At 43.3% G+C, this 12,640-nt stretch overlaps 1 protein-coding gene across 2 annotated transcripts in view; it reads right to left on the bottom strand.

The window, feature by feature from the left end:
- Positions 1-12,640, bottom strand: part of STAT2 (signal transducer and activator of transcription 2) — a 41,077-nt gene that overhangs the window by 17,133 nt on the left and 11,304 nt on the right. For both annotated transcript variants that reach the window (XM_087710402.1, XM_087710403.1), the window contains exons 5-13: positions 11,660-11,752; positions 10,152-10,230; positions 7,700-7,788; positions 5,958-6,106; positions 4,898-5,056; positions 4,698-4,790; positions 2,780-2,839; positions 2,366-2,386; positions 1,056-1,149 (exon numbers count right to left, since the gene is read on the bottom strand). In XM_087710402.1, the coding sequence (XP_087566528.1) occupies positions 1,056-1,149; positions 2,366-2,386; positions 2,780-2,839; positions 4,698-4,790; positions 4,898-5,056; positions 5,958-6,106; positions 7,700-7,788; positions 10,152-10,230; positions 11,660-11,752 (837 nt within the window). The remainder of the gene's footprint in view (positions 1-1,055; positions 1,150-2,365; positions 2,387-2,779; positions 2,840-4,697; positions 4,791-4,897; positions 5,057-5,957; positions 6,107-7,699; positions 7,789-10,151; positions 10,231-11,659; positions 11,753-12,640) is intronic.

Genomic DNA, 12,640 nt, shown 5'->3' with positions numbered 1-12,640 from the left:
ACCATGGTCCAGGAGGCCGACTAGGCCACGCCCACCAAGCAACCAGGCAGAGAAACCCTTGCAAAATGTTTGAAGCCCACCCCTGCTTAGCACCTGAGCTCCCATGGCTTTTTCACCCAATAAAGCTGATTCACAGGAGGCATAACAAAATACAAGTAAACAAAATCTAATTTTCACCACATTTTCATCTCCCACAACTCCAACTAAAACACAACTATGGAAAAATTAAAATCTGCAGGAGTAACATGGAAGGGAAAGAATAAAAAGAAGAAACATGGTGATATTTTAGGTATGTGAATTTTTTTTAAAAAATGCATCCCAAATGGACAACCACTAGATATAGTGTACAAGAAATATAGCAATACCAATAGCAGTTAGACTTATATACTGCTTCATAGGGCTTTCAGCCCTCTCTAAGCGGTTTACAGAGTCAGCATATCGCCCCCACAATCTGGGTCCTCATTTTACCTACCTCGGAAGGATGGAAGGCTGAGTCAACCCTGAGCTGGTGAGATTTGAACCGCTGAACTGCAGCTAACAGTCAGCTGAAGTGGCTGCAGTACTGCACTCTAACCACTGCGCCACCTCGGCTCTTTTTCTTTTAAGACCAAATTTCTTAGCTATTGCCAAAATTTAGTAGAACAGGATGGCAAAAAACAATGGTTTCTATGTTAGCAATAGCTAGGTTTCCCTTTGTGGGGGAAAACAATAGCACGTAGATGTATATACCACTTCACAGTGCTTTACAGCCCTCTCTAAGCGGTTTTCAGATTCAGCCTATTGCCCCCAACAATCTGGGTCCTCATTTTACCCACCTTGGAAGGATGGAAGGCTGAGTCAACCTTGAGCCTGGTGAAATTCGAACTGCCAAATTGCAGTGAGCTGGCAGTCAGCAGAAGTAGCCTGCAGTACTGCATTCTAATCACTGTGCCATTGCGGCTCATGTTGTATTTCCAGTCCCCCATTTTAGCATTTAAACAGATCCTCTTGCTCTAACTATCCTTTCTCCTTTCTATATATCTAAAGATTCAAAACATCATCCAATATTCACATACAATGTATTTAAAATCACAAACGAGTCCTTGCTTTTGGGGCTCGTCCATCATCAAGGTTTTGGTGCTGGATGTCAAAATATTGAATTTCCGGAACCTTCAAAATGAAAAACAGAGAGTGAGAAGATAAAAATACAAGATCAGTCACAACACATGCCATTTCCTGGTGGCCAGAGAATGATATATTTCAGTGGTTGGGTTCCGGATCCCATTGCAACCGGTACAGTTGCAACGTGGCCCGGCGCCCACTATCTGAATGTGTGCAGCATCCTTACCTCTTGCGATGTCTCCGCAAGCCTCTGCAACGCTCCAGCTGCTCGGTGGAGCGTCGTGCAGGCACTGTGTGCTCCGTGCGTGGAAGCACCGAAGAACTCAAATATAGGTAAGGAGTTTGGGTGGGCGGGTGAGCCCTCCAGAGCACTGTACCGGAACGGTACCCACCTGCAACCCACCACTGATATATTTATATAAAACACGACCATGGTATCTCCTTTGCCATGCAAGTATATATTTAGAGTGTCTTGCCTTAACATATTCATAATAAACGTTTTGAACAGTTGTCAATTGGAATTATGAAAGTAGGTTGTGATTTCCCCCCCAAAATAGCTGTAATGGCCATTCACAAAACAGCTGCTACGGTGAATATGTGACTGTGTCACAAATACTAATTTTCCAGGAGGCAAACTGGGGAGGCTCCTTACCATTCCAAGGAACCTTTCTTCCTGTTGACAGGGCACACTCTCAAACAAAACACTGAACTGTAGATACCCATCTTTTTATGTGTAAAAATTGCCCATAGAGTTTATGAAGGATCTAGGGATATTCTTGAGCATCACAATTGCCCCACAGACTGCCTGTCTGATTTGTAACATTTCATTAAGCACCGTGCAATGTTTAAAATATCCAATAAAGAAATCGGACTGGGAACTTGATGGGAACCAAGGTGAGTTTCTAGATAAGAGCTTATCTACTCCTGAGCTTATTACTCAAATTATAGGGCAGGCATAGTATTGCCTTCTCCAAAGGTCTCCCCTCCTCGGTATCCACTGCAGTTTTCCAATCTCAGTTTCTTTTCAATTCTGCTAAGTAGGTGATATGGGAGATGGGCCTGAGAGCTGAAAGATCTTCAAATCTCACATCTATCAATAACTCATTTATCTCTTTCTAAAAAGGGCCCCACTAAGAAACTCCTCCTCCATTAACCAGATAAGTAAAGCTTTACAACCTCCAGATTAAGAATCATGGTCCATCCACTACCCTCCCAGATAGGAAAGGCTCCTTATTCCCATTGCTTTTATTCAGCGATTTCTTACCCGGTCAAATTAGTAGCATCCCTGAAAAAGGTAAGAACAAGAAAGATCAATCAATGGATGATTCCATTGTTTAAATGTTTAAAAACATTTAAAGAAGCAACACCAGATCTTCCTTGCAACAAGTACAAGCAAATTAACATTTTCCCATTTCTCTGGTATTTATTTATTAAATTTATATGCTGCCCAGTTCCCAAAAAAGGCAACTCTGCCCAACTTCTATTACACACATAGCTCACTTCTTCCCATAACCTTAAATCTTTTCACTAATCCAAAAATTCTTGTCATTTCTGACTCTGTATGGCAAAAAGTTCATTTAGGGTTTCTAGACTTTTATAAAAAAAAATATTTCTTATTTTAACCCTGACTAAACAGGTCATTTTTATAAAAGACTAGAGTTTCAGTAGAATAACATACCTGTCAATTTCAATCTTCACTTCCAGTGGCTTGTTTCGATCCAGCAGTTTTACCAGTAGTCTGAATCATGGAAATAGCACCAATTAAAATCCATGTGGTTAAAAAAAAAAAAAAAAGAGGGGGCAGGTAATTATATTTTTAAAATGAATTGCTTTCCTACTAGTCAAAAGTGTTTCTGCAAAATCCTGTCTTGAGGTGTTCTTGAACATTTTTCCTAAACAACCAAAAAATATAGCCGTCCTGGTGGGATTTGAACTGCTAAATGGCAGCCAGCTGAAGTAGCCTGCAGTACTGCACTCTAACCACTGCGCCACCAGGGCTCTTTTCCTTGATCTTGGTGCTAAGGTTTATGGAGCAGAGCAAATTCATTCTATTTTACTATCTAAATCTGCAATTAGATTGTCTCAATCAAAAAAAAATGTGATTGTAAGAGTATTTGAGAGCTGGAAACAGTAACTGTTCTTCAAAAAGCTTGTTGCTGCTTAGTTTTTAAAAAAAAGATATTTAAGAAGAGGAAGCTACTGTTTTTCCTGTTAAAACTTATAATATGCAATCTTTCTCAATTCCCACCACAGATATTTGGAAGCTTCAACTGGTTCAAAATCCAGCACACAGGCAATTAGTTATACATGCCATACAATTTGAATATGTTAGATCTTTTGTCCATCAGCTGGAAAGGCTGCCAGTTTGCTTCCGGGTTCAACTGAAGGTGCTAGTAAAAATCTATATAAAGCCTACATGACATGGGACTACCGTATTTTTCGGAGTATAAGATGCACCTTTTTCCCTCAAAAAAGAGGGCGAATCTCTGGGTGCATCTTATACAGCGAATACAGCATTTTTTTCCTCCCAAAGCCCCACCCCTTCATCAAAATGGCTGTGCAGAGCCTGTAGGAGGCTTTCAGGGAGCTCCTGGGGGCTGGGGAGGGCAGAAATGAGTGAAAAATTGGCCTTTTTTGCTCAATTTTGTCCCCCCCCCCAGTGCCCAGGAGTACTGTATAAGCCTCCTAAAGGCAATGCATGCAATTTTTTTGACAAAACCTGGCTGTTTTTTTGCTCATTTTTTGGGGGGGGGCACTTCCCAGGAGCACTCTGCGAGCCCCCTAAAGGCTATTCATGCCTTTTTTTTGGGGGGGGGGGGAAATGGACCCGTTTTCACAAAAGATGGGCTGTTTTTGGGAGGTTTGCAGAGTGCAACCCCCCCACCCCTTTTTAAATTTGCCTCTTCAAAACCTTGGTGAGTCTTATACTCCGAAAAATACGGTAGTTTATTTGAGACTACCTCTCCCAAGCTACATCTCCCCACCTCATCAGATCCAGACATGTTGTGGGTCTTGTCCACTAAGGAGTTCCACCAGATGAGGCCTGGGAAAACATCCTTTTCTGTCATGGGGCCTGTCCCTTAGAACATCCTGCACCTGGAAACAAGAATGGCCCTGATCCTGCTGGCCTTTTCAAAACCCTGAAAACATGGATTTGCCAATGGGCATGAGGACCAGGGAATGTGCCAGAGCTGGCATGACGTTACATTGGTGTGATCGTTAGATACAATTACCTCAGCTATGCGCTTTAGGAATTTACTACGAGGGGATGTTTTATGTGTTTTTATATTGGTTTTTTTTTTAATTTGACTTAGTTATAAGCCATCCAGACTCATCTTTATGAGACTGGCGGTTATATAGACCTGAATCATAAATTTATACTAAATAACCTAGCTGTTCTGAGAGAAAGCTACTTTTTCTGAGCACAGATGAACTACAGTAATGCCCTAAGATGACAATAACAATAATAACAAGAACACCAATACTATAAATGTCTGGGACCCACAACCTTTGATCTGGGCCCTTCTAAAATTTTCCGTTTCCTGCCGAAAACAATCCCCAGGAATGGCCATTGTTGGAGTAAGGATTCCCCTCACCTGGCCCGGACGGAGAACTTGTGGTTGGTTCTAAGCACCAGTGGACGTTGATTGGGAACTTGCATCTTAGGCTGTACCTCCACCACAAAAGCACTGGTGAGAGGAGATCAACGTTAGTCTTCTACAACCCATCTATTATTTTGCCCACCCCCCCTGTTTAACATTCCCTTACTGGCAGAATCCTTCCCCTCCCTTGTCACCTTTTCAAGAGGCAGATTATTTGCTCCTGAAGCGCCTTGAACAGAAGGGGCAACTGGCCCTTGAGGGGATCTGTCTCGTAAGTCAACTTTTCGTACATCCCTTTCAGCATCTTTAATAGGTGCAGCAAGTAGAAGAGGATCTCAGCATTCTTAGTAAACCTGTAATTCAGGAGGAAGATCAGTGGATAACAGGACTCTCTATGAACAGACTGTGCAGACATCTGCAAGAGTCAAAAAACAACACCACCTAACTATAAGTGCTCCACAGGGAAGCCTAAAATTAAATAGACTGCAATTCCTTTCAATGGATTCAATAGGGAATTCAGGGAAGAAAGTGAGTTGCAGCCCATTTTGTGACATTTTGCCATGGTTGCTAAGCAAATCACTCGCAGCTGTTAAGCAATCTTGGCTTCCTCCAATGATGTTGCTTCTCAGAAGCCAACGGGGAAAGTTACAAAGGGTAATGATCACCTGACCCAACGACAGTGCAATGTCATAAATACATGCCAGCTGTCAAGTGCCCGAATATTGTTCATGTGACCATGGGAATGTACAGAGGTAAATGTGAAAACCAATCACAAGTCACTTTTTTCAATGCAGTTGTAACTTCAGACAGTCACCAAACGAATGGTAGTAAGCTAAGGACTTACTATAATGCAGAGATGTCAAACTTGATTTCATCAGGGTTGTGTTTGACCTCAGAGCGGGCCAGGGGGTGGGGGAGGCATAGCCAGGATGGGTGTGGCCAACTCAATATCACTCGTGTCGGGAGCGCCTGTGGTGACCCAAGTACTCTGCCAGCGAAAACGGGCTCCCAAGTTGGCTGCAACCCTCTGCCAATGAAAACAGAGTTCGGGAGGGCACTGCGGTCCCATCTAAGACTGTTTCCATGGCGGCCCTGCGGGCCAGATCTAAGCACCCCGTGGGCCAGACACAGCCCTGGGCCTTGAGTTTGACACCCCTGCTGTAATGCATTTCTTCAAAGGGATCGTTGTATAGAAATGTCTCATTAAAAACAAGTAACTGGCCCATGTGGATCCTTGCCATCATTACCCCTTACCATTCTTCCAGACGACATAAGCTGGTATCACATTTCTCTCCAATGCAAGCTAATCGCTGCCGATTTTGCCATTCTGATACCTCCTCCAGAAGGAAACTTCTTAGAGTAGCAGAGCGTCCGAGAAGTTCGTGGATTTGGCTCTTCATCTCCTGATTAAAAAAAAAAAAACAATAACACAAACCAAATGTGTTAATTTATTTATTTTATTTATCAATTTTTAACACAGCTTGCCTCCCTCACAGAGCAACTCTGGGCAGTGTACAGATACAATACAAAAATGTGAAAAGCGTATATAAAATTGAAAAAAAGGCAATGATGAATTAATATGTTATCATAAATAATTTTGTTATCAATAGTTAACAGGTAGTCGGCAATTTACAATTGGAATTAAGCCAGTCACAGGGTCTGTTACATGTGCCCAGGTCAGTAGGCTCCAAAACCAACCCAAACACACCTGGCCTCTGGGCAATACACACTCAAGCACTCAAAGGCTAATAATACTCACTCAAGCACACTTCCCCAATTCTACTACAACTCCTGTTCTTCCGCTACTACTCTTTGTGAGTTCTACTTCTGAAGAACTATAACTATTTCACAGGCTTCTTTAGGCTGTTTTAGTTTCTCACACATACATAAGCCCTCTTCTCTCTCACTCCTGTATCACACCACAACATCCAGCTGTCCCTCTCCACAGCTTTTATACCACACATTACATGCAGTCCTCAACTTCTGTTTATGAAATAAACAGTTCATTTAGTGACTGTTCAAGGTTACAACAATACTGAAAAACAGTGACTTATGACCATTTTTCAGAGTTACCACCTTGCAGCCTCCCCATGATCATGTGATCAAAATTCAGATGCTTGGCAACCGCTTCATATTTATAACCGTTGCTGTGTCTCAAGGTCCTTTGATCCTCTTTTGCGACCTTCCGACAAGTAAAGTCAGTGGGGAAGTCAGATTCACGTAACAACTGTGGCCAGAAAGGTAAAAAAAAATGAGGCAAAACTCAATAAATGCCTCACTTGTCAGGAGAAATTTTGGGCTCAATTGTAGTCGTAAGTCAAGGACTGCCTGTACTGGGTTGGCTGGGGAGAAGTCTTAAAGGAGACAGGACACCAGCAGCCCAAGTGCTGGCCATTTTGCAGGCAGCCTGTCTTCTCACACCTGGCAATTAACAGCTGTAAGTCATGACAGTCATAAAGCTGGTGACAGGACCAGACTTGATTTTATGACCTTTTTTGCAGCGGTTGTTAAGCAAAGGCCCAGGTCCTTAACCAAAACTATTGTTAGTTATAGGGCAGTTTTTGCCAGAAACCAGAACTAAATGACAGTTTCCAGCAAAATTGCAATAGATTGCAGTTATGAGTCGCTGCACTCTGGGCACTGCAAACTGGGCTGGTTGCTGAGAACTCCAAATGGAGTCACATGACTATGAGGGACAGGCAAGGGTGACATTAGAACTTCAAAGTAGCTTTTTGGGGGGGGGGGGGTTGGGCGCCTGTCATAACTTTTAATAATAGTTAAGTCATAATCAAGGACTACCTGTGTATTTCCATGTATGGTTTTTGTTAAAAAACATATAATTGCATCTTTTAAGACACGCAATATGTTTTTTCCATTAGTAAGTTCAAATCCAGCATTTGAAATTTACTGAAATTAGAACTTCATTTGGAAAAAAAAAAGCTATGAAAGAGGGGGAGGGGGATCAGGCTACTGTACCTGCCAGTACTCATACTCACCTGGCGGAAGTGGTTCAACTTATTTAACATGCTTTGTAAGTTCTCAATCTTTTTGGCCCGAATAGGTGCAATAGCGGGATTGGTCTTTTCTGCAAGAAAAGAGGGTGCTTTAGAGAAGGACTCTAACCAATGGTGGGTTCCGGATCCCCTCACAACTGGTACGCTGCGATGGGGCCTGGCGTCCTTGTCGGGCATGTGCGCATGTGCACGCCACTGCTCTGCGACACCCAGCTGCTCAGTGGAGGTCGCACAGGTGCTGTATGCTGTGCGCACGTGCGCAATTGGCCCGTTTGCCTCAAAAAGTGGTAAGGAACGTGGGCGAGCGGACAAAACGAGCTATCGCTCCGGTACGGTGGCCGCTGCTCCCAGCTACCACCGGTACGACCATACTGGGCCGTACCGCTTGGAACCCACCACTGACTCTAACGCTGAACTTGTTCTCATGTTGAGCGTTGATTGCTAGTTCTCCAAAGTTGTCAATGGTTTTGAGGGAGCCATTGAGTCCCTCTGAACTTCCTGTCTGAAAAGAACAGATAGGAAGCAGGATTCATCTCTAGTAAGGAGCTGTTTAGGATGGGTGATTTGACTCCCTAAGCTGACTGCGGTACAACAGGATCTGCAATAGGGCCCAAGAATGACATCCTCTAAGACATTTCAAACATTTGGATTAGGGGAGAAGCGGCATCTTTTTCTACCAACCTTATGTACCCCGTTTCCCTGAAAACAAGACCGATCCTGAAAATAAGTCCTAGTATGTTTTTAATGTTGTGCCCAATATAAGCCCTACGGCCAAAATAAGCCCTACTTAAACGCCTGCACAAAGCCCACATGGCTCCCGGCCTTCTTCTTCTGCTTGCTTGTGGCCGTAATGGAGCAGGAGCCTGAGCGGTGTGCTGATGTCATGGCTGCGAGATGAGGCAGGCATCGGGGTGTTGATTGCCTGGCTGCAGACACCCTGAGGTAAGCCGATGTAGATGCACCCATCTTGTGGCTGTGGAACCGGTGCATCGCTCAGCCTTCTGCACCTTTGTGGCCGCAAGCAAGAAGAGCCCTAGTGCTTATTTTGGGGCCAAAAAGAAAATAAAACCTGTGCTTATTTTTGGGGAAACATTGGTATATAATCTAAATTTCTGTAATCGGATTAATTTCAAAATTACTTAGTATTCCAATTTATATATTGGCACTGTGCTGGCCATGAACTCCCTCTAAGCCCATAGATCAGAGCTACAAGTGTCTAGTATTGTTTAACACCAGCTCTGAAAAGTTTAATGTTGCTACGCGAGCCTCATCCTCAGTCCAAAAGAGCTGCCCCGTCTCTCTCTTTCCAAACACCAACAAATGTTTATTGAAAGAAAACATTAAGATGGTTGGACTCTCATTAGTTACATACCACATAACTAATGGTAAAACAAAATGGGAACTAATAAGTCCAATCGATCAATAATTTTTCCACTTGTAAAACAAAAGTTTGGGTGTCCTTGACAAGTGTCTGATCAAAGAAAAAGAAGAGCTACCCATTCTCCCTAAATCATCTTTGGATAATAGGTAAAATAAGCATACTGTCCAGCCAGCTTGGAGTCGTGGCTACGCTGCAGGACCTGAAGTCTCAAGCTAGCAGGGACATACAGCTGGCTGACATGTTCATAAATGAAAGGGGGAGTGAAGGTTCGTTCTCCAAGCTTGTGGACTGGTTTTCAAATGTTTCTTTACCAGGCTAAGTAATCCCCTAAACTCTACTGAAGATGTTACCTAGCCTGCTAACGAAACGTTTGGAAACCAACCCACAAGTTCAGAGAACGAGCTTTCACCCTTACTGTACACACGAGCTACAGATATTCACCACTATTGCAAATCTAAATAGCTTTAGCCAGTGATGGCGAACCTTTTTTTCCTTGGGTGCCGAAAGCGTGTGCATGCCAACACTCATAATGCAATGCCCCCTGCAGGCCCTGCACCCACACATGCATGCGTGACCGCTGTTTTTCTGCTAGTAGGCTTCCCTGAAGCAAAAAACGGGGTGCAGGGGGAGGGGCGCCACATCCCAGCCACCCCACGCACACTTGACCCACCCCACCCCCAGCACATGCACGCGTGTCTCCCTGCAAAGACCCGAAAATCAGCTGGCCAGTGGGAGGCATGCATGCGTGCACAGTGGCGCTGACCTGGGTGATGGCTTGTGTGCCCGCAGAGATGGCTCCGTGTGCCATGGGCTTTGGCTATTTTCAGGTGATTTTCAAGGGAGAGGTGTACCCTTATAAAGTTGTATCCTTGGACAACGTTATTCAATATCCTGCAGAGCTCTTTAAGCGACTTGTCTGGACAATGAATCCCTCAAAACTCTTGAGCAATTTCTTTGGAAAGACTTCAACCATCCATCATCAACGTACAAAAAACCCTGCCCTTTTCCCATTGTGGTTTCCAAATAAAGGAACTGCTCGTTAAGTTTCCTCACCTAAATGGTTATGTGTCCGAAAACAAAAATCAAAATGATCCTGCAGTTCGCTGTGGTGCTCAATTGAACATTTCAGCCCCTGTGGAATACAGCAGACGTCAAAGTACAGACCAAGCAAGGAGTTTTGAACAAGTATAACAATTAGTAGGACACATTGAAAAGACAGGACCTCAGGATGAATCTCCATTCTGTGATGCGCAGCTAGAACCAACAACAGGGATGCACTCAATACAAAGGAGGCCAATCAGGAACAGCATTGAACTGCATTTGAAGTGTCCCAAAACAGGTTTGTGCCAATAAAATTAGGGGTTTTTTTGTTTTGGTTTCCTGTTCAAAATGAAATGTCTGTTTCCATTTCCTCTCTTTGTAAGCCCCAAAGAAACTCCAAACTGTTTGAGAAACTAATTTTGACCCACTTCCTGGTACATGTTTCAAGATGCAAATGAGAGATTTCTGGGAGACAAAATGCTCCTGTCTTTACCCTTAAGCCCCTCATTCCTCAGGGGTTTGATTTGATTGACAAACTAAACAATAGGAATATCCTTCTAATACAGTGGTCCCCAATCTTTGTGGCCTGGTAACTCAGCTTGGAGAGGGGAAAGAGGGGAATCGGACCATTCGAGCGGTGGGCTGGTATGCATGTGCAAAGCACACAGTTTGACTGCAAGGCTGTTGCCTATTTGGAACTGGGCTGTGCAAGAGGCAGGCTGGCACACACACACGCAGCTCCACTCGTGTATGCGCGCTGACCCACTAAACTTGCAAGTGGAGCTGCCTGCCTGCATGCACATCAGCCTGCCTCTCGCGTGGCCCGGATCTGAATAGGCCACAGCCTGGTAATGGGCTGTGGACCAAGGGTTTGTGAGCCTTTTCTAATATATAATTTGAATAGGTGCAAAATTAATTTCACCTTCCTGTATCTGTTATGTACATGAAGTACGAATATGGGAATAGAATTATAATAAACTAAAAATGAAATAGCTTGGTTTAAACATCACACACATTTCCATGCTTTGTTTTAATCATGGTTAGTTGAAAAAGCCAATGGTCTAGTGCACATTATACCAAGTTATAACATTTGCAGATTACTATAGTTGGGAATCCAGCCAGTATAGTTCGCAAACTTCAATTTAGGGTTTAGAATTGCAGTAACTCAGCCACTGTTAGCTCAAGCACAGTTCAAGCAGACCATGATAGTTAGTATAAAGTGTGATCTAAGTCATTCTATGGCTTGCCTCAACCTGAAATGATGTATCTAGCAAGCTAGTTTGAGGGCAAAAGAAGAAAGGGACGACAGAGAATGAGGTGGCTGGATGGAGTCACCAAAGCAGTAGGTGTGAGCTTAAATGGACTCCAGAGGATGGTAGAGGACAGGAAGGCCTGGAGGAACGCTGTCCATGGGGTCGCAATGGGTCGGACACGACTTTGCAACTAACAACTACAACAACAAGCAACCTAGAATGTTGCATGAAAGGGCTAAAAAGCACTGCCAGGCTTCCCACTCTCACCTGAACTGTCTTCTGCATCTCCATTAGTCGCTCCTCAATCTTATGGTGATGGCTGGTAAGCACAGGGGAATCAGATGGAGGATCCAGAGTTGCCTAAAGAGAGAGGAAGAGAAAATACACAAATACAGGTAAATCATTTATCACTTAAGGGGCTTTTCTCCCACCCCCTAAGTTCCGGTTGTTAAAAGAGACACCCTGTATCTTGCTCAAATCCTCAGATCTTTCCCCCTACCTTTATAGCACTGCTATTTCATATTATTCTTTTATTCCTATTTTTCTTTTCCCTATCACAGCACAACATCAACAAAATTTTCTCCTCTCTGTCTCTGGATTTCCCTTTCCAATTCAGTGTTGAATTGCCCAGTGAAAATGTTCATCCAACATAATGAACGTTTCCAACATAAAATTAAAAGCTTGGGATGCATTTCGCTTTGGCGCAGATCTCGGGAGAGGAGAATGTATTAAAATTATGCTGGAAGTGTGATGCTGGAGGAATAGAAAATACAGCATTAGTGTTTGCAAATTACTCCTAAGTCCACCTTTCCCAGAAAAAAAAAACCCCTCTTTCCACAGCCACAGAAACATTTGGTCATAATAAATAGGGACTAAAACACTAGAAGGCAGACCATCCAGTGAAATAACACATCAGTTCCAAGAAAATAGTTCTTGATTGAGTCAAAAAGCTATTGTCTTTCTAATGCCAAGTCATATGACCTCATTGTTCCACCCTTATTGAACACGACCCGTAAAATACACTGCTGTAAGCCATCTAATTTTATTGAATTCATCATATGTATACCTTGATTTGCATAAATCTGCATATAGAGGGGGATGCCTAACCATTTCCAGGTTAGCAACAGCTGCCTTCACGACAATAATAAACCAATTCATACTTCAGGAGAATTATGGGTTGATTATGGATTTAAAACAAACTCTTGGGGAAATAGCAAGAGCACTGACTTATATACCGCTTCACAGTGC

The sequence above is a fragment of the Thamnophis sirtalis genome, unplaced genomic scaffold, assembly GCF_051295495.1.
Source record: "Thamnophis sirtalis isolate CommonGarterSnake01/CBP01778 unplaced genomic scaffold, rThaSir2_p1.2 scaffold_3, whole genome shotgun sequence".
Taxonomy (NCBI): domain Eukaryota; kingdom Metazoa; phylum Chordata; class Lepidosauria; order Squamata; family Natricidae; genus Thamnophis; species Thamnophis sirtalis.
Note: the sequence above shows the minus strand (reverse complement) of the source record. Positions and strands in the feature narration are given on the sequence as shown.